Source organism: Muscardinus avellanarius (genome assembly GCF_963383645.1).
Source record: "Muscardinus avellanarius genome assembly, chromosome: 15".
In the NCBI taxonomy this organism is placed as follows: Eukaryota; Metazoa; Chordata; class Mammalia; order Rodentia; family Gliridae; genus Muscardinus; species Muscardinus avellanarius.
The window spans coordinates 68,813,182-68,832,858 of NC_137801.1; the positions used below are offsets into that span (position 1 = coordinate 68,813,182).

The following is a 19,677-nucleotide window of genomic DNA, read 5'->3' on the forward strand; positions in this document are numbered from 1 at the left end:
GATTCTTGAGTAAAAGTAACGAGTGAACTATAAACTACAGGTCAGTCACGTTACAAGCAAGCGCGACGGGAGTGGTCGGTCGAGCCTCCAGTTTTGCTCTGTGCTTAGTCTCACTCTGAAGCTGTCAGGCCAGCCTACCTTTGGGGTACTTTTCTATGCAGACACAGACAACAGGTGTCTTTTCACCCCGTTTTCTTAAAGTTTGTAACACTAGTTTATAACAGACAGCAGCGAGAGAGCTCTAGCAGTAGGGAAGCAGGAGGATCACTTTGTTCTAAAAGAAACATTTATCTGTCTTTCGACCCGAGCTTCTCAATTAATTCCTGAAGAGGAGCCAACTCACGTCTATCAATCAGATTAAATTCCTGAAAGAAAAGAAGAAAACTTTAAAACAGACCTAACTTATAACTCTTTAGATGTATTTTTGAGAAAGGACTCCCAAACCTGGTTTTCTGAAATTCAAAAGAATGATCAAATGATTTCTAGGAACTTTGACTGGGGTTCCTGGAAGCCCTTCTACCTCCGGGCTACACTCTCAGGCCTATTTTATATATATATTTTTGGAAACAGGGTCTCTTACGCCAGCGCGGCTGGCTTCGAACCTGCGGGATCCTCCTGTCTCCGCCTCCCAAGCGCCGGGATTCCAAGTGTGCGCCACCACGCCCGGCTATGAACATTTTAAAACACAAATTGTCTTTGTCTTTTTAAAAACACAAGTACTTCCCCAGTAGTGCCTCCCCCTAAAAAAAACCCACAAGCATGTTATTGTGATCCTGTGGCCTCCCTCCCTGTTTCCTGACATGCAGCTCCTAAAATCCCCGTAGTGTGCAGAGTAGCAAGAATAACTCCTGTGCGCTTGGGAGGTGGCTGGGCCCGTGGAGAGCATCAAGATGCGGCTCCAGAAATCCAGGCATGATTAGTGGTGTTGGGACTTTCAGCCCACCTCACCCTCACCTGGGGGGGTGGAAAGGTGAGCTCATCACCAGTGATGCCAGCAATTAGCTTGACGGATAGGTAAACACGTGGAGGTTCCCAGATGATGTTGTGGCTGGAAAGGACTGGAAAGCTCTGTGTTCCTTCACCCGCACCTCGTCTGCTGATAATAATCAGCAGATGTGTTTCCACAAGCTCTGTGAGTCTCTTGAGCAAATTAACTGAACTCAAGGTGTGTATCCCAGGAACCCTGGTTTATAGCTGTCAGAAATGACAACCCATTACTTTTTTTTTGGTACTTGGGAGTGAACCCAGAGGCATTCTGCCACTGAACTATATCTCTAACACTTTTTATTTTTATTTTGCAACAAGGTCTCGTTAAGTTGCTGAGGCTGGCCTCCAATCTGCAGTTTTCCTATCTCAGCCTCCTAAGTACTCAGATTATAGGTGTGCACCACCATGTCCAGTGAAACTCAATTTTTTTTTTTTTTTTTTGGCAATGGAGGTTGAACCCAGAAGCATTCCCAGCTCTACTTCATTTTTTATTTTGAAATAGTGGCTCACTAAGATGCTGAGGCCAGCCTGCAATCTACAATCCTCCCGTTTCAGCCTCCCAAGTACTGGGATTACAGGCTTGCAGCACCATGCCTGGCCAACTCACTACTTTTGATTGGCATTTTAAATGGGGAACAGATTTGTGGGACTAAGCTTTCAACCTGTGGGGATCTAACACTACTTCCAGATAGGTAACTGTCAGAATTTAATTGAATTAGAGGACATCCAGCTGGCGTATGGCATAGAATGGATTATTTGCTTAGTGTATGCTTGCAGGGTATACATTTAGGTCAAAAAGTGTTCTGTCTTACGAGAGTACAGTAGAAGCCCTCGCCGCCATCTCCTTACAAAAGGAACTTATTAAATAAGCAATTGTAGGTATTAGTATGATCTTCACTACGTTTAACATTTAAATCAAAATTATAGATATATTTGAATTTACATAGAAATTATCTGACAAACTACAAACAGCTTTTGATAGTGGCCACCTCTGGGGAGTGGACTTGTTACTTGCAGACAGACAGTCTGTCTGTCTGTCTGTCTCTCTCTCTCTCTCTCTCTCCCTCTCCCTCTCCCCCTTTCCCCCCACATGCCCTATAACAGTCTCAGAAGATCAGAAAAAGCATGGTATGTTTTCTTTTGTGTTATACACAGAACACAGTATCTACTAAAAAGGTACCAAGATCTTCTACCATAAAAATGCTATCTAAACAGACCTATTTGTATTTTTTATGTCGAATTATACAGCTTTAAAGTTAGGCTAAGCTAGGTATAGTGGCGCACACCTGTAATCCTAGCACCTGGGAGACTGAGACAAGAGGATCACAGGTTCAAGGCCAGCCTCAGCAACTTAGCGATACCCTGTTTCAAAATAAAAAAATAAAAGTGGCTGGAGGTGTAGTTTAGAGCCAGAATACCCCTGAGTTTATTCCCTGGTAACACACACTCTCACACCTCACACATACACAGGCTAAAGGAGTCCCAATTCCTTTTCAAACAATGTGAATGATTTTTATTTTTAAAAGTTCCAATTCTAGCCGGGCGTGGTGGCGCACGCTTGTAATCCCAGCATTCGGGAGGCTGAGAGTGGAGGATCGTGGTTCGAGGGTAGCCTCAGCCACTTAGTGAGGCCCTCCACAACTTAGTGAAACCCTGTTTCAAAATAAAGAATAAAAAATAGGGTGGGGGTGTAGCTCGGAGGTCGAATGCCCTGGGTTCCACACCCAGAGCCACAAAAAAAGAAAGTTAAGACTTCTGAGCCAGGTGTGGTGGCCCGTGCCTGTAATTTCAGTACTTTGGAAGCTAAGACAGGAGGATCACAGGCCTGAGGCGAGCCTCAGCGACTTAAGCAAGCCCTTCGCTAAATTCATGAGACCCTGTTTATTTTATAAAATAAAATAGGGCTGTTTTAAAAATTAAATTGGGCTGGAGTATAGATCAGAGGTAGACAACCCGAGTTCAAGCCCTCAGTGGAACATCTAACCAAAGACCTGGAGAAGCCGAGGCAGAAGGCTCAAAATAAGGTGATATTTTTTTATGCTGCTTCAAATAAATGAAATAATGTGAAGGGGGGATGAGCAGAAAGAAAAAGGGTACCAGAGAACCCTGCTTGATCTGTATCTATAAACGAAACACACTTCTCTCTCATTTTTTTGCGGTACTGGGGATGGAACCCATGGCCTTCTACCTCTAAGCTACACCCCCAGCCCTATTTTTTATTCTTCATTTTGAAACAGGTTCTCACTGAGTTGCAAAGGGCCTCAGTAAGTAGTAGCTGAGGATGTCCTTGAACCAGGATCCTTCTGTCTCAGCCTCCCAAATGCTGGGATCACAAGCCCACCACACCTGGCTCACACTCCTCTTAATTAAGGTTACCCTTCCAGGTAAGTCCAAGTCACTAGATGCAGAAACCAACATGGCTCACTTACCTGAACAAAGAAAATAAAGTGCTTAAAGGACGTGTTGAGGTGGGCCTCTTCTTGCAACTGCATCACAGAATCAAAGTGCTGGTGATAAATGTGGGCATAAACCCTGAACAGTCGCTTTAGGATGGTCTTTGCTACAGACATAAAGTTCTTGGGAAAGGGGACACCTGTAATCAGATATACACATGTATCAGTCTTTTATTTATCCAACTGAATAGCAGCACGCGTTGACACAAGCAACCGCAACATGTAAGACACTCACAAATGCATACAAGCTTTTTCTCTAGAAGGCAAGGGAAAACTCCCCAATCTCAGTATTCCTCACATACCACTTTTTTTCTGACTGCCTTAGATCTCAGCAGGTACAGGCACTAGATTATGAAAAAATGCTGCTGAATCAAAGTTCAAATAAACATAATATTAGTTGTTTACTATTTGAGAGTTTCTACCTAAGATTAAATACAAGAATAAGTATTTGAGTATAAACAGAACATTACTTTTGTTGTAATTTGAACTTTTTTTCCTTCTTTTGGTGCTGGGGTTGAACCAAGGGACATTCTACCTCCAAGCTATACTCTCAGCCCTATTTTTTTTTTTTTTTTTGAAACAGGATTTCACTAAGTTGATGAGGCTAGCTTCGAACCTGCGATCCTCCTGTCTCAGCCTCCCAAGTACTGATTACAGGTGTGTACTACCAATCCTAGCTGTAACTTAGAACTCTTTGAAGCATTTTATCTTCGGAATTACTCTAGAAATCCAGTTTTCATTTTGCTGTTTCTTAAAAGGGAGCCATACTTCATGAAAAAGGGAAGGAGACTTCCCCATTTTTCAAAGAAAGTAAACACCTCTTTAGGAAAGAAATGGGGGGTTTGGTGACATCTCACTCCAAGCAGTGAGGTGGGAATGACACCGGTTACATTCCTGTGAATTCAGGTTGACAATATCAAGTCTCTTCAAAAACAGACAGGAAGCAGAGTGGTGATGCACGCTTGTAATCCCCACGCTTGGGAGGCTGCGACACAAGAATCGCAGGTTCGAAGCCAGCCTCAGCAGCTTAGTGAGACCCTGTTTCCAAATAAAATATTAAATAGGTCAGGAGGTATAGCTTGGAGGTAGAACACCCCTAGGTTCCATCCCACACACAAAAAACAAAACAAAAAATGAGACAGGAGAAAGAATACAACTGTCACTGGCTCCAATAAGCAAACACTAAGAAAGATTGGCTTCCGAGACAACCAAGATTAGGTGGCCTTAAATGCCTGATCCACAGCAGTACTCTTGAAACACCCTCTTGTTTCAACCTTTTGAAAAACAAGGGTTTATTAACACACTCTTTCCCTGCATTTCTTCTTTAGCCAGTCCTTAAAAGCTTGAAATTCAGTCCGTATATTTTGCCAATTTGTTATCCCCCTGCCCCCTACCCCTAAATTTGAGTAACTTGACCTTTCAAATATACTGGAGCTCATGGGCATATTTCTCTGGGCAGAATCTTATATTCATGCACTGAAAAGACAAGTTTCAAAAATCAAACACCTCTTTCAAAATATACAAATGGGCATCCTATTAATAATATTAATAAATTAGATATATTGCTAAAATGAATAATAAATGGTTCTAATAACAATAAAAATCAGTAAATGTAGGTCGCAGATAAGAGTCTAATAACATGGGGTGGGGGGATTCCAGAACATCAGCAGAAATTATCTGCTGGATGACGATAAAGGATGAAGTCAAAAGAATACTTTCTCTCCCATAGGAGAGTTTAGTAAGGACCAAGCAGGTAATCTGTTTTCACGTAAGTACTTTCTAAGGTCAACTAGCCAGACATATTCAAGCAGAGGAGATATAAAGAATCTGTGAGAAAGGAACCAAAAGGCTTAATAACAGAAAGGGAAAAGTGACCAGCAGCAGCAACAGACGGTGTAGCGACTTGATCCAATGTTTTGTTCCCTAAAAAGCTCTACTTAGATTGTAAGAATGAATCCAACAATAATTTGCTCATAGACACTCTTAAACTGAAAACGACAAGGACTGATCTCATTTTTAATAATGTTAAAATCTTCATCAAAATATGAGCAAATTAAAAATACTCTTCTAGCAGAACCGTGTGTGTGTGTGTGTTACTAGGGATGAGCAATACCCCCCAGCCCAGTTTTTTACCCTTTATTTTAAAACAGGGTCTCACGCTGGGTGTGGTGGCGCAAGCTTATAATCCCCGCGCTTGGGAGGCTGAGACAGGAGGATCACAAGTTCGAAGCCAGCTTCAGCTACTTAGTGAGGCTCTCAGCAACTTAGTGAGACCCTGTTTCCAAATGAAGTATAAAATAGGTCTGGGAGTGTAGCCCGGAGGCAGAAAAGCCTCTGGGTTCCACCCTCAGTACCACACACACACAAAAAAAACAGGGTCTCACTAAGTTGCAGAGGGCCTCACTAAGTAGCTGAGGCTGGCTGCGAACCTGCGATCCTCCTGTCTCAGCCTCCCAAGCACTGGGATTACATGCATGCGCCACACGCCCGGCTTGTTTTTTATTTTTGTTTGTTTTTTTTTTTTGGTGGTACTGGGGTTCCTGGAAGCCCTTCTACCTCCGGGCTACACTCCCAGACCTATTTTTGCATTTTTATTTGGAAACAGGGTCTCCTAAGCTAGCACGGCTGGCTTAGAACCTGCGCGATCCTCCTGTCTCCGCCTCCCAAGCGCGGGGATTACAAGCGTGCGCCACCACGCCCGGCTTGTTTTTTATTTTTAAACAGGGTCTCAGCAAGTTACCACGCACTCATCTTGAACCTGGGATCCTCCTGCCTCAGCCTCCCAAGTACTGAGGTTACAGGCATGGCCACTGTACTGGCTCCAGAACACTTTAAAGAAGAGATGGAGGGGCTGGGTGTGGTGGCACATGCCTGTTACCACAGTACTTGGGAGGTTGAGTCAGGAGAGTCACAGGTTGGAGGACAGCCTCAGCAATTTAGCAAGACCTTGTTTCAAAATAAAATAGGACTGGGGATGTATCTTAGAGATAAAACACCCCTGAGTTAGTCCACAGTGCCCCACACAAAGATAAAAATCAATGAAGAATGTTATCTCGTCCTTAGCTAGGAAGACTCAGTAAAGAAAATAGAAACTTGCTGGGCATGTGGCGCACACTTGTAATCCCAGCATTTGGGAGGCTGAGACAGAAGGATCGCGGTTCGTGGACAGCATCATTTGCAACTCAGTGAGGCCGTTTCTAAATAAATAAAAAATAGGGCTGGGGGTGTAGCTCAGAGGTAGAACACCCCTGGTTTCCATGCCCACTACCACAAAAAAAAAAAGAAAAAGAAAAAAACTCTCTATATCTATCTCTATATCTATAAAATATGGGCGCAATCATATCTAGGATCTTTTTATTTTACGTTGAGAAAATGATTCTAAATTCTTTGGAAGAACAAATATCCCAGAATAGCTGTGAATATTCTGAAAAAGAAGAGAAAGGAAGGGAGACTAGTCCTACAAAATGCTGAAAGATACATGACCATGTGAATTAAAACTGTGGAATTCCTATAGGAACAAATAAGAGATTAAAAGAAGCCAGGCATGGTGGTACATACCAATAATCCCAGTACTTAAGAGGCTGAGACAAGAAGACTGCAGGTTCAAGGCCAGCCTCAGCAACTTAGTGAGACTCTCAGCAACCCAGAGAGACTCCATTTCAGAACAAAAATATAAAAGGGCTAGGGGGTATAGCTTGGTAGTAGAAATGATTCTGGGTTTAACTTCCAGTAAAAGAGAGGAGAGAGAGGGGGGGGGAGGGAGAGAGAGAGAGAGAGAGAGAGAGAGAGAGAGAGAGAGAGAGAGAGAGAGAAAAGAGATTAAAAGACCCCAAAATATATGGCAGTTTGTTGTATATATAAGATAACCAGGGAGAAAAGACAGGGGTACTTAACAAGTGATATTGAGACAAACTGGCTAGCTTTTGTGTATGGGGAAAAAATGAAGGCAGTGTTCAGAAGAAAATATCCAAAGATTTAAATGGAAAAACAAAACCACAAAAGTACCAAATGAAGACACAAATATTTTAAAATCTGAAATAGGAAAAAACTTCCTCATCACTGAATTAAAACTCAAGTCAGAAAGGAAATGATTAATAGGACAAGATAATGTATATAGCAAAGTGCCCCAGGAACAACCAAGACAAAAGGCAACCTGGGAGAAGTATACACAATGTGTATGGCAAAGCTAGCATCTTCACAGAAACGGAGAACACACAACGATCAATAAACAAAAAATGTTCAATTTCATTAACTTTTTTTTTTTTTGGTGGTACTGGGGTTCCTGGAAACCCTTCTACCTCCAGGCTACGCTCCCAGACCTATTTTTATACTTTTTAAGTTGGAAACAGGGTCTCTTACGCCAGCGCGGTTGGCTTCGAACCTGCGCGATCCTCCTGTCTCCGCCTCCCAAGCACGGGGATTACAAGCGTGTGCTACCAAGCCTGGCCCATTAACATTTTTAAATGAACATTAAAACAAACATTTACTTAACCAAGTTGAAAAATACATAAAAGTAATAACACTGGGTGAAGAACAGGCAAGCACAAACATGAAAGAGAAGTAACACATTGGTATAAACGTTCTGGAAAAGAACGTGACAGTCTCTATTAAGTTTTTTTTTTTTTTTTTTTTGGTGGTACTGGGGGTGGAACCCAGAGGCTTTCTACCTCCGGACTGTACTCCCAGACCTTTTTATATTTATTTGGAAACAGGGTCTCACTAAGTTGCTGAGAGCCTCACTAAGCAGCTGAGGCTGGCTTCGAAGCCGTGCGATCCTCCTGTCTCAGCCTCCCAAGTGCAGGGATTACAAGCGTGCGCCACCACGCCCGGCACTATTAAGTTATTTTAAAGTAAAAAAAAAAGTTAAGAACATTACATGTACCATTCGGAAGAAAAAGTATTTCTACAGCATTAACTCACCAATCTTAGAAGGAAAAAGAGTCTCATCATCGAGTTGATCCTGAACCCAAGTCATCAAATAGTCAATGTATTTTGGTGCAGAACATTTGATTGGCTTTTTAATATTAGTGCCATCTGCCCAATGATATTCGTATCTGGAGAGAAAAATGTTTTATTGGTAGTTTTCAAAAACATTAACAAATATCTAACCTGTAATCAATCCAAGCAGGTTCATGTTTTGTTAATAGAAACTATATACAACTTCACTAACTTATCTAATGTTCTACTGAAGATTACAGAAGTTCCCTAGAGAATACTCTGAAACATGTCTTATAATTGAAAGAGAAAAGAGAGACAACGTGCCAGCTGGCAGCCACAGAGGGTGCTTTATAAGACAGGCCTGGGGAAGATGATGAGCTGCAGTCCTGTCTGTAAGGCAGAATGGCACTGAGGACTGGGTAAGAAGGTGATGGATCCACTACATTCTAAGAATCTTGGCTACAAATTATCATCAGAGGAGCCAAGAATATAAACTCCTGTTTCTTGGAGAGAGTGTAAAGGAAATACTTTTTCATGATCCACTTTTGCTGAGCTAGAAGAATAAAAAAGATTTATAAAATACTTCACTATGTAAGCATTAGAGCAGAGATGAGTTTATTTTTTTATTTTATTTTATTTTTTTGCAGTACTAGGATGAAGCCCAGGGTCAATCTACCTCTGAGCTACACCCCCAGCCCTATATTTTTTATTCTTTTTTTGAAACAGGGTCTCACTGAGTTGCAAAGAGCCTCACTAAGTAGCTGAAGGTGTCTTCGAACCATGATCCTCTTGTCTCAGCCTCCCAAATGCTGGGATTATACGTGTGCACCAATACGCCCAACCCATAGATAAGTTTAAATTTCCTATTTTAATTTCTTTTAAAGTTTTCAGCTAGACATGGTGGAAACATGCCTGTAATGCTGGTAATTGGAAGGCTGAGAAAAAAATGAACACAAGTTTAAGGCCAGCTTCAGCAACGTAGGAAGGCTCATAGCAACCTAGCAAGACCCTGTTTCAAAATAAAAAGGGGTAGGATGTAGCTCTGGGATAGAATGCCCTTGGGTTCAATCTCCAGTAAAACAACAATAATAATGAAACAATTTTCAAAATAAAGCATGACATAAAGTAACAACATCCCTTCTATAATACTGCCATAAAAATAGGACCACAATCTTTTATCCTTCATAAGGCAGCAAAGCCAGCCTTTGGAAACAGGGTCTCCTAAGCCAGTGGCGCGGCTGGCTTCGAACCTGCGCGATCCTGTCTCTGCCTCCCAAGCGCAGGGATTACAAGCGTGCGCCACCACGCCCGGCTCATACCTTGATTTAACATTATAGGTACAAAGGGTACCTATAATAGGCACTATTCTTTTTAAATAATTCTTAAAATTTATTAGTTAAACCAGGCATGGTGGCACACGCTTGGGAGGCAGAGATAGGAGGATCGCGCAGGTTCAAAGCCAGCCACACTGGCTTAAGAGACCCTGTTTCCCAAAAAAAAAAAAAAAAGGTCTGGGAGTGTAGCTCAGAGGTAGAAGGGCTTCCAGGAACCCAAGTACCACCAAAAAAAAAAAAAAAAAAAAAAAAAGTTATTAGTTAAAACATTTTTTAACCTAGCACCCTTAAGCTAGATAATTACTTCTAAAATATGCTGTTTTTATTAACACTATTTAAACAGCACAAGAAAATAATAATCATATATTAAAAGGTCAACTAAAAATTATTCCAAGAAATTCATATCTAAGCTAGCAAAAGAAACCATAAATGTTAATCAAATTGGAAAAATAGAACTTCTATGAGACAATGTAAACCTGCCTAATTTTTTTTTTGTGTGTGTGGTACTAGGGTTTGAATCCAGAGGCTTTCTACCTCTGAGCTACATCCCCAGCCCTATTTTATTCTTTATTTTGAAACAGGGTCTCACTAAGTGAGAGGGCCTCACAAGTTGCTGAGGCTGGCTTTGAACCTGTGAGCTTCCTGTCTCATCCTCCCAAGTACTAGGATTATAAGCATGCACCACCACATCTGGCTTCTGCCTCAAAGTTTTATATTTTTACTCCTAAAATAGAACATTCAGTCTTACTAAGATAAAGTATAAAAATCAACCACCAAGACTTACATACCAAAATATTTAATAATAGCAGCCATAGGTAAGCATTCAAACACTAATACAACTGAATTACCTTTATATAAACAAACATGGTAAAAACAAAAAGTCTCAAGCTGGGCATGGTGGCGCCTGCTTGTCATCCCAGCATTTGGGAGGCTGAGACAGGTGACTGGATTCTTGGACAGCCTCAGCTACTTACTGAAGCCCTTTGCAACTCAGTAAGGCCCTGCTTCAAAATAAAGAATAAAAAATAGGGCTGAGAGTATAGCTTGGAGGTAGAATGCTCCTGGGTTTCATCCCCAGTACCGCAAAAAAAAAAAAAGTCTTTTATTATTCATTTATATTAATTAGCAATAAAGCAAAAGTAATCCAGACACCGATATAACATGTGGCATATGTACCTGGGACCCGCAGACATGACTGGACAGCTTGCTTCAGTGCAGAATTCTGTAATAGTTCCATATAACATGTTGATCTGGTTGAAGAAATCCACAGCTAAGGAGAAAACAGGATTGTGTAAAATGTCTGTAAACATAAAACGTCAAGCCTCTCAGTTGAGAAAATAAACAATTTTTTTTTCTTTGTATGACATGGACTCTATGTTGCCCAGGCTGGCTTCACTTAAGCCCAGGCTCAAGTGATCCTCCTGCCTCAGCCTTCTGAGTAGCTGGGACCTACAACTGTGTGCCACCACACACAACTAAGTTAATTGGGTTTTTTGTTTTTTTGTTTTTTTGTTTTTAGAACTGGGGATTGAACCCAGGGGCTTTCTACCTTTAAGTTATACCCTAGCCCCCCCTTTTTAGTCTGAAAATGGGGTCTCGCTAAGTTGCTGAGGCTAGCCTTAAACCTGCAATCCACCTGTCTCAGCCTTCCAACTACTGGGATTAGAGGCACACCCGACAAAAGTTAACTTTTAATATACCAAGCCTTTAAACCAGAATATAGGAAAGTAAAATACGGGATCATTTTAACTTAATGATAACAATTACATCACTGAAATAATGAGAACACTTAGTGATGAAAACTTTGTCCAGTTCTGCTGCTGATTTTAAGTGACGATAAAGTATATCTGAGGAGACAGTGGAGGAAAAATAATGAGAACAATTTGGTTGTATTGAAGGAAATAAAAAATAACTTATCAATCAGAACCAGACAACACATTAGGAAAGAGAAAAATGTTATGGAATGTGCTGTGAGGGAGGAGGTGTATCAATTGTATCAACAGGCATATTTTGAGGGTGTGTAGTACTGGGGATTGAACGCAGGGGCCTCCTACCTCTGAGCTACACCCCCAGCTCTACTTTATTTTTATTCTGATACAGGGTCTCACGAGGTTGATGAGATTCTCACTACTTGCTGAGGCTGTCCTTGAATCTGTGATCCTCCTGTCTCAGCCTCCCAAGTACGGGAATTACAAGTATGCGCCACCCTGCCTGGCTTCAACAGGCATTTTATTTTATTTTATTTTGGTGGTACTGGGGTTCCTGGAAGCCCTTCTACCTCCAGGCTACACTCCCAGACCTATTTTTACATTTTTATTTGGAAACAGGGTCTCCTAAGCCAGCGCGCATGGCTGGCTTCGAACCTGCGCGATCATCCTGTCTCTGCCTCACAAGCGCGGGGATTACAAGCGTGCGCCACCACGCCCGGCACAACAGGCATTTTAAAACACTGAATTCAGCAGAAACCTTTGAGACCTCCAGCATATTGAGGATATAAAAAACACAGGACCAAGTTCCTTAATCCGCATCTCCAGCTAATAGAAAAGAAAAAAGAAATAAATAGAACTAGGTTGTGGTGGTGCATGCTTGTAATCCTGGTACCTGTGAGGATAAGACAGGAGGATCGCAAATTCATGGCCAGCCTCAGCAATTTAGTGAGGCCCTGCTTCAAAATAAAGAATAAAACAGGCCAGAGGTGTAGCTCAGAGGTAGAATGCCCCAGGCTCTATCCCCAGTACAACACATACAAAAAGACAGCGATAAATAGGAACCCAAAGGCTACCAGTAAGTGCCAAGTGTTACCAGGGAAAATCCTATCTAACCCTCTGTCTAGCTTCACATCCTCTTAGTTGACTTAAAAATCACTAATTTTGGAGGTCACACAGTTGGGTAATACAACGTAGTAGCTTCCCACTAGTTTTACTGTAGATCACACCCCTCGTGCTCATGCATGCATTATGATAACAGTTGCCTAGTTACTCCGTGGGGACCCTGAGGGCCACTTGCTGAACACTGACTCTTCTCTGGCCTGCAGATGTCTGACAGATGACTGAACAAGATGAAAATGCCTGGCATCTTTTCTTCACATAGTGTCAGTCTCCTTTGGATCAGATTCTACAAGTGTGGACATGATGAACACTTGAGAAGTGCTTTGTTCAAGCTACACTATAGGGCAAACCTGACCTAGTATTACCTAGTTTCTTTCTCTAGCCCCTCCTCTTACCTATCAGCACCATGTCCCAGAACACCACCACATCATGAGAGAAGTGACAAGAGGTGGCACCCAAGTTCCCGGAAGAGCCCCACTTATTCCCAGAAAAGACAGGAACGTCCCTCCCGTTCATCAGCCTCTCCTTCATTACTCCTACCCTCTATCTAAGTATCTGTAGTCCCTTAAGCCCTGCAGCCAAGAAGCTGAGTTATGAGCAAAGCTCTCTCTCCTCTATTCTTCAGCCACTGAAAAAAGCCTTCTTTCTCCCCAACACTCACTCTCAATACTGGTTTTTCAGTGGGATGAGCTTCTAAACCAGGCTTCAGTAACACCAGGAAGTTTAGAGAAAAGGCAAGGTTAGGAAGCCTCACGGTAGTCATGGGTACTTACTAAAGGAACTTCAGCTAGCTCTGGAAAAAAAGGAAGAGGCAAAGGTGAGTAATGACTGACTGGGTGAAGTGCAATTCTGTTTAACAAGAACCACATAAAACTTGGAAAGTTTTAAAAATTATCTTGGTCCTCTGTCTAAGGAAATACCTAAAAATCAACTAGGGCTTTTCCAAATTGCTTTTTTTTTTTCCCCTCATGGTACTGGGGATTGACCCCAGAGTCAATCTACTTCTGACCTATTCTCCCAGCCTTTTAAATTTTATTTCACTTATTTATTTATTTTTTGCGGCACCAGGGATTGAACCCAGGGGCATTCTACCTCTGAGCTACACCCCAGCCCTATCTGTTTTTTTTTTTTTTGTTTGTTTGTTTTTTTGCTGGTCTGGGGTTAGAACTCGGACACTCTATCTCTGAGCTACACCCCCTGCCCTATTTTTTATTCTTTATTTTGAAAGAGGGTCTCATTAAGTTGTGAAGGGCCTTACTAACTAGCTGAGGCTATCCGCAAACCGTGATCCTCTGGTCTCAGCCTCTGGATTGCTGGGATTACAAGCATGCACCACCACACCCGGCTTATCCATCCATCCATCCTTCCTTCCTTCCTTCGGATGGAACGCAGAGGCCACCTACTTTCAGGCTACACCACCAGACCTATTTTATATTTTATTTGGAAACAGGATCTTACTATGTTGCCAAGAGCCTCACTAAGCTACTGAGGTTGAATTCGAACCTGGATCCTCCTGTCTCAGCCTCCCTAGTACTGGGATTACAAGTGTGTGCCACCACTCCCAGCCAGCCTTCCTTCCTTCCTTCCCTTCCTTCTTTCTTTGTTTCTGTATTTATTTTTGTGATCCTGGGGATTGAACCCAGGGGCATTCTACCTCTGAGCTACACCCCCAACCCAATTTTTTATTCTTTTTTTTTTTTTTTTGGTGGTACTGGGGTTCCTGGAAGCCCTTCTACCTCCGGGCTACACTTCCAGACCTATTTTTACATTTTTATTTGGAAACAGGGTCTCCTAAGCCAGCATGCGCGGCTGGCTTTGAACCAGCGCGATCCACCTGTCTCTGCCTCCCAAGCGCGGGGATTACAAGCGTGCGCCACCACGCCCGGCTTATTCTTTATTTTGAAACAAGATCTAAGTTGCAGAGGGCCTTACTTAGTAGCTGAGGCTGGCCCACAAACCCAGATCCTCCTATCTCAGCCTCCCAAATACTTAAATTACAAGTGTGCACTACCACATCTGCCTGACTCTTTCTTTCTCTCTTTCTCTTTCTTCTTTTGCAATGCTGGGGATGGAATCCAGGGGCATTCTACCTCTGAGCTATACCCCCAGCCCTATTTTTTATTCTTTATTTTGAAACAGGGTCTCACTGAATTACAAAGGACTTCACTAAGTAGCTGAGCCTGTGCTTGAACCGTGATCCTCCTGTCTCAGCCTCCCAAATGCTGAGATGACAAGCCTGCACCACCACGCCCAGCTTTATTCTTATTTATGAAACAGGCTCTCACTAAGTTGTGAGTAGCTGAGGCTGGCCATGAACCTGTGCTCCTCTGGCCTCAGCCTCCCCAGTACTGGGATTCTACGTGTACCGCCATGCCCAGCTCTAAACTACTCACTTAAAGCAGTAAGCCTGAAAGAAAACTCTGAGGCTGAAAAAGGCCAACAAATGCCTTCGGAATAATACATGATAATCTAAATGACGTTTAAAAAGTTTGTTTTTGAGCTGGGCGTGGTGGCACACGATTGTAATCTCAGCACTTGGGAGGCTGAGACAGGAGGATTAAACAGGTTCGAAGCCAGCCTCAGCTACTTAGTGAGGCTCTCAGTAACTTGGTGAAACCCTGTTTCCAAATAAAGTATAAACAGGATCTAGGAGTGTAGCCTGGGGGTGGAAAGCCCCTGCGTCCCATCCCCAGTACCACACACACACACATACACAAAAGTTTGTTTTCCTGAATATATACTTCACCTGGTTCAAATACCAAAGCAATATATAAAAATATAGAATAAAAAGTCTAAATTCCAACCAGTCCCCTGTTACACACAGATAACCACTTTGTTTCTGTTCCCCAAGTTTCTTAATGCTTTTTTTACACAAGATATCTTACTACATAGTTCTGTACCTTTTTTTTTTTTACTCTGAATAACAAGAATGTAAGAATGTGGTTTAACAACAAAAACAAAGGTTTTTAAAGGTAGCTACTAGAAAACTTAAAATTACATAAAGCAGCTTACACTAGATTTTTACTGAACAGCACTGGCCAAGAAAATGATGATATATCAGAACTGATAATACCACCTTTTTTTTTTTTTTTTTTTTGGTGGGATTGGAGGTGGAACCCAGAGACTTTCTACCTCTGGGCTATACTCCCAGACCTATTTTTTTTTCTTTTATTTGGAGACAGGGTCTCACTAAGTTGCTGAGAGCCTCACTAAGTAGCTGAGGCTGGCTTTGAACCTACGCGATCCTCCTGTCTCAGCCTCCCCAGCGCGGGGATTACAAGCGTGCGCCACCACGCCCGGCTATAATACCACATTTTTTAAAAGATTACATCCAAGCCGGGCTTAGTGGCGCACTCCTGTAATTCCTGCACCTGGAAGGCTGAGACAGGAGGATCGCCGTTCGGCCAGCCTCAGCTACTTAGTGAGGATCTTTGTAACTCAGTGTGACCCTGTTTCAAAATAAAGAATAAAAAATAGGGTTGAGGTGTAGCTTGGAGGTAGAATGCCCCTGGGTTCCATTCTCAGTACCTCCAAAAAAAAAAAAAAAAAAAAAAAGATTACACCCAATTAAAATTAAAATGCCAGCAACTTATTTTGTGGTTATCAAAAAACTATTTCTAGCCGGGCAGGGTGGCGCACACTTGTAATCCCAGCACGTGGGAGGCTGAGACAGGAGGATCGCACAGATTCAAAGCCAGCCTCAGCTACTGAGTGAAGCGGTCAGCAAGTCAGTGAGACCTTGTTTCCAAATAAAGTATAAAATAGGTCTGGGAGTATAGTCCAGAGGTAGAAAAGCCCCTGAGTTCCACTCCCAGTACCACCAAAAAAAAAAAAAAAAAAAAAACCACCTATTTCTAAGCTGGAATGGTTGTGCACACCTACGTTGCTAGTACTTCAGAAGCGGAGACAGGAAGGTTACTGGTGTAAGGCCAGCCTTGGAAACTTAGCAAGACCCTCTTTCAAAATGAAAAATAAAAAGGGCTGGGGGTGCAGTTCAGTGGTAGAATGTTCCTAGGCTCAATACACAAAACCACACACATTAAAAAGAGAGAGAGAAAAGAAGAAGAAAAAGACTACTAAAGTTTGCTTATGAAGCAGCAAAAGAGCTGAGCAGCCAACCCAATACTGAAGGAGAATGAAACAGGAGGATTGACGCCATCCAACCTTAACACCTACTATACAGTGCTGGTGAAAGAATAAACAAATAGGTCAGTGGAACAGAAGAGAGAGCCCAGAAACAGACCCACTTAGATACAGTCAGAAGAAAGCTCAACAGGACGGTGCTGCTCTAGATCTGACACTCACAGGAGATGAAAGGAAACAGAACATAATGGACGCCCTGGGGTACAATCAGCAGAATCCATACTGCAGAAAATAAACAACCTGGTTTCTTCAACAACCAAGAAGCAGGGAAAGAAGACTGCAATAAGGTAAAACCTGTGGATTAAGAGATTTAAGAAACATACACAGCCACGCACAGTAGCGCATGCCTATAATCCCAGGACTTGGGAGGCTGAGACAGAAGGATTGCCAAGTTCGAGGCCAGCCTCAACAACTTAGCAAGAATCTGTTTAAAAACTAAAAAGGACTGGAGGGGTAGCTCAAGAGGTAAAATGCCCCTGGGTTCAGTTCCCAGTACCAAAATGATAAAAAAGAAAGAAGTATACATATAAGCCTTATTGAATCCTGACTTAAACCAAGCTTAATTATGTGAACACTGAGTAGGTATTTGATACCATTAAAGGATAATGGTATTGTCTTACTTTTTAAAAGATGTTCTTGTCTTTTAAAGATACTCATCGAGGCAGGAGTGGTGGTGCATACCTGTAATCCCAGTCAGTACCTGGGAGGCTGAGATAGGAGGATCACAGGTTCAAGGACAGCCTCGGCAACCTAGTGAGGCTCTCGGCAACCTAGCAAAACCACAGGGCCAGAGGTACAGCACAGAGGTAGAAGGCCCCTGGGTTAAGGGGCCTTCAAAAAATAAAATAAAGATACTCACTGAAATACCTATGGAGGAAACAACATGTCTAAGCCTTGCTTCAAAGGAGAGGGGATATAGAAATACAACTGGCCACAAACTAATATTTGTTGAAGCAGGATAATGGATAGCTCGGGATTCACTGTACTAGCTTCCCTATTTTGATACGATCGACGTTTCCCATAGTAGCAACTTCTGGGAAAGGAGAGGCTCTCACCTTCAGCTGTCTAGCCTTAGCGGGTTGACGCAGGTCACGCCCTCATTCTCTTAAACACAGTGTTTTTCAGCTCCTGGATTTCACCATTTTCTCCCAGCCTTTCAATTTCCTTTGCCTAGTCCTAAGTCACAACAAACTGACCGCTCACAGGGAGTGCGAGGAGCTTTTCTGTTTATGTGGGCCACTGAGAGAGCCAGGGCAAAGCTGCGCAGAGGATTCCCTACACACTCATGGTCCACTGAGAGGATGTGTGCACCTGTCGACCTCCTTGACCTTCCTCAGCTCTTTGTGTTACCGTCCTCAGGAGTTACCCCAAAGCACCCGTCATTTTTCTTCAGGTCTCCCTACTCAGGCACACAAGCCACCATTAAGTATTCTGAATGGTTCTGGATATATTTGTGTTTATGTTTCTTTATGGATAATGTTATATTAAGACAGTTATGCCTGTAAAAGAAAATTCAGTAGCAGGATTTTAGCAGAATCTTTCTATAAACCAATGAAGCTGAATGTTGTTAAAACCTACTGTTAACGGCAATCCACTCGTTGAGGTCCTCGCCCTCTGGCAACATAACAGCCTGTCGCAGATTCCCACTGCCCAGCGTCGCTTCTGCGTGCTTCAAGAGTTCATACTGATGAGACCCTTCCGGGATATTCTTCTTCGGCTTGAATGTTTTAGAAGAGCGGCTACTGCTGTTGGGTTAAAAGTAAAACCATACAAATTTTTAGGACTAAAAGCAGAATGGTGTAATTTTAGGTATATAAATTGCTCTGTGAAATGAAAAAATACTTCCTGCCAGGTGTGGTGATGCGTGCCTGTCATCCCAGTGCTTGGGAGGCTGAGACAGGAAGATTTCAGGTTTGAGACCAGCCTCAGCAATTTCGTGAGACCCTGTTTCAAAACAAAAACTTATAAAAGGGTTCGGAGTTTAGATTATAGAGGCAAAAGGCAAAATACCTCTGGGTTCAATTCCCAGTAAAACACACACACACACACACACACACACACACACACACACACTCCCTGAAAAGTAACAGGATGCGAGGGGGTGGTGATGATCACAATAAAATAATGTTTTAGGACTGGGAATATATGGTTCTGTAGCAGAGTGCCTGCCTAGTGTGTCCAAGGCCCTGGGTTCAATCCCTAGTACAGATTTAAAAAGTAAAAAATAATTGTGAGAACACTAAAAATCAAATATGGAAAAAGTTATTAATATAATAAAGCACTACATTTACCAGAGAAGTAATAAGTTAGAAGGACCAGACCTTTACAATGGAATGAGAAGTTGTAAATGACAGGAGACTAAACATGAAAATATAACATAAAATGTTATATTTTGCTGGGCATGGTGGTACTCGCTTGTAATCCCAGTACTTGGGAGGCTGAGAAAGGAGGATTGAGGTTCACAGATAGCCTCAGCTACTTAGCTAGGCCTTCTGAAACTTAGTGAGACCCTGTTTCAAAGTAAAGAATAAAAAATAGGGCTGTGGGTGTACCTCAGAGATAGAATGCACCTGGGTTCTATCCCCAGTACTACAAAAGAAAAAAAAATTCTCAAGATTTGACATTATCTTCGTCTAAATTAAGACTTTTGTGCTTTAAATGATACCAACAAGACAGTGAAAATTACCTACAGTATGGAAGAAAATATTTGAGCATCCTAGATGTGATAAGGGACTTAATATCCAAAATACATAAAGAACTCCTACAACTCAAAAACAAAAAGACGGTTGGGAGGCTAAAACAGGAAATCAAGGATGGCCTTAGCAAGTAGAGACACTCATTGACCTAGGAAGACCCTGTTTCAAAATTTAAAAATGCCAGGGGTGGTGGTGCACGCTTATAATTCCAGTAATTGAGAGGCTGAGACAAGAGGATCACAGGTTCATGGCCAGCCTCAGCTACTTAGTGAGGGCCTCCGCAACTTAGACCCCGTTT

The 19,677-nt window shown here is 42.3% G+C and overlaps 1 protein-coding gene across 1 annotated transcript; it reads right to left on the reverse strand.

Moving 5' to 3' along the window:
• Positions 1 to 287: 287 nt before the first annotated feature.
• On the reverse strand, positions 288 to 18,424 carry MOB1A (MOB kinase activator 1A; the record flags this gene model as incomplete). The annotated part of the gene is made up of 5 exons (XM_080711197.1): positions 18,262 to 18,424; positions 10,889 to 10,982; positions 8,361 to 8,494; positions 3,417 to 3,580; positions 288 to 365 (listed from the first exon to the last, which is right to left on the reverse strand). The coding sequence occupies exons 1-5, from the start codon at positions 18,305 to 18,307 to the stop codon at positions 288 to 290; spliced, it is 516 nt and encodes a 171-aa protein (XP_080567323.1). The 5' UTR covers positions 18,308 to 18,424.
• Positions 18,425 to 19,677: the final 1,253 nt, after the last annotated feature.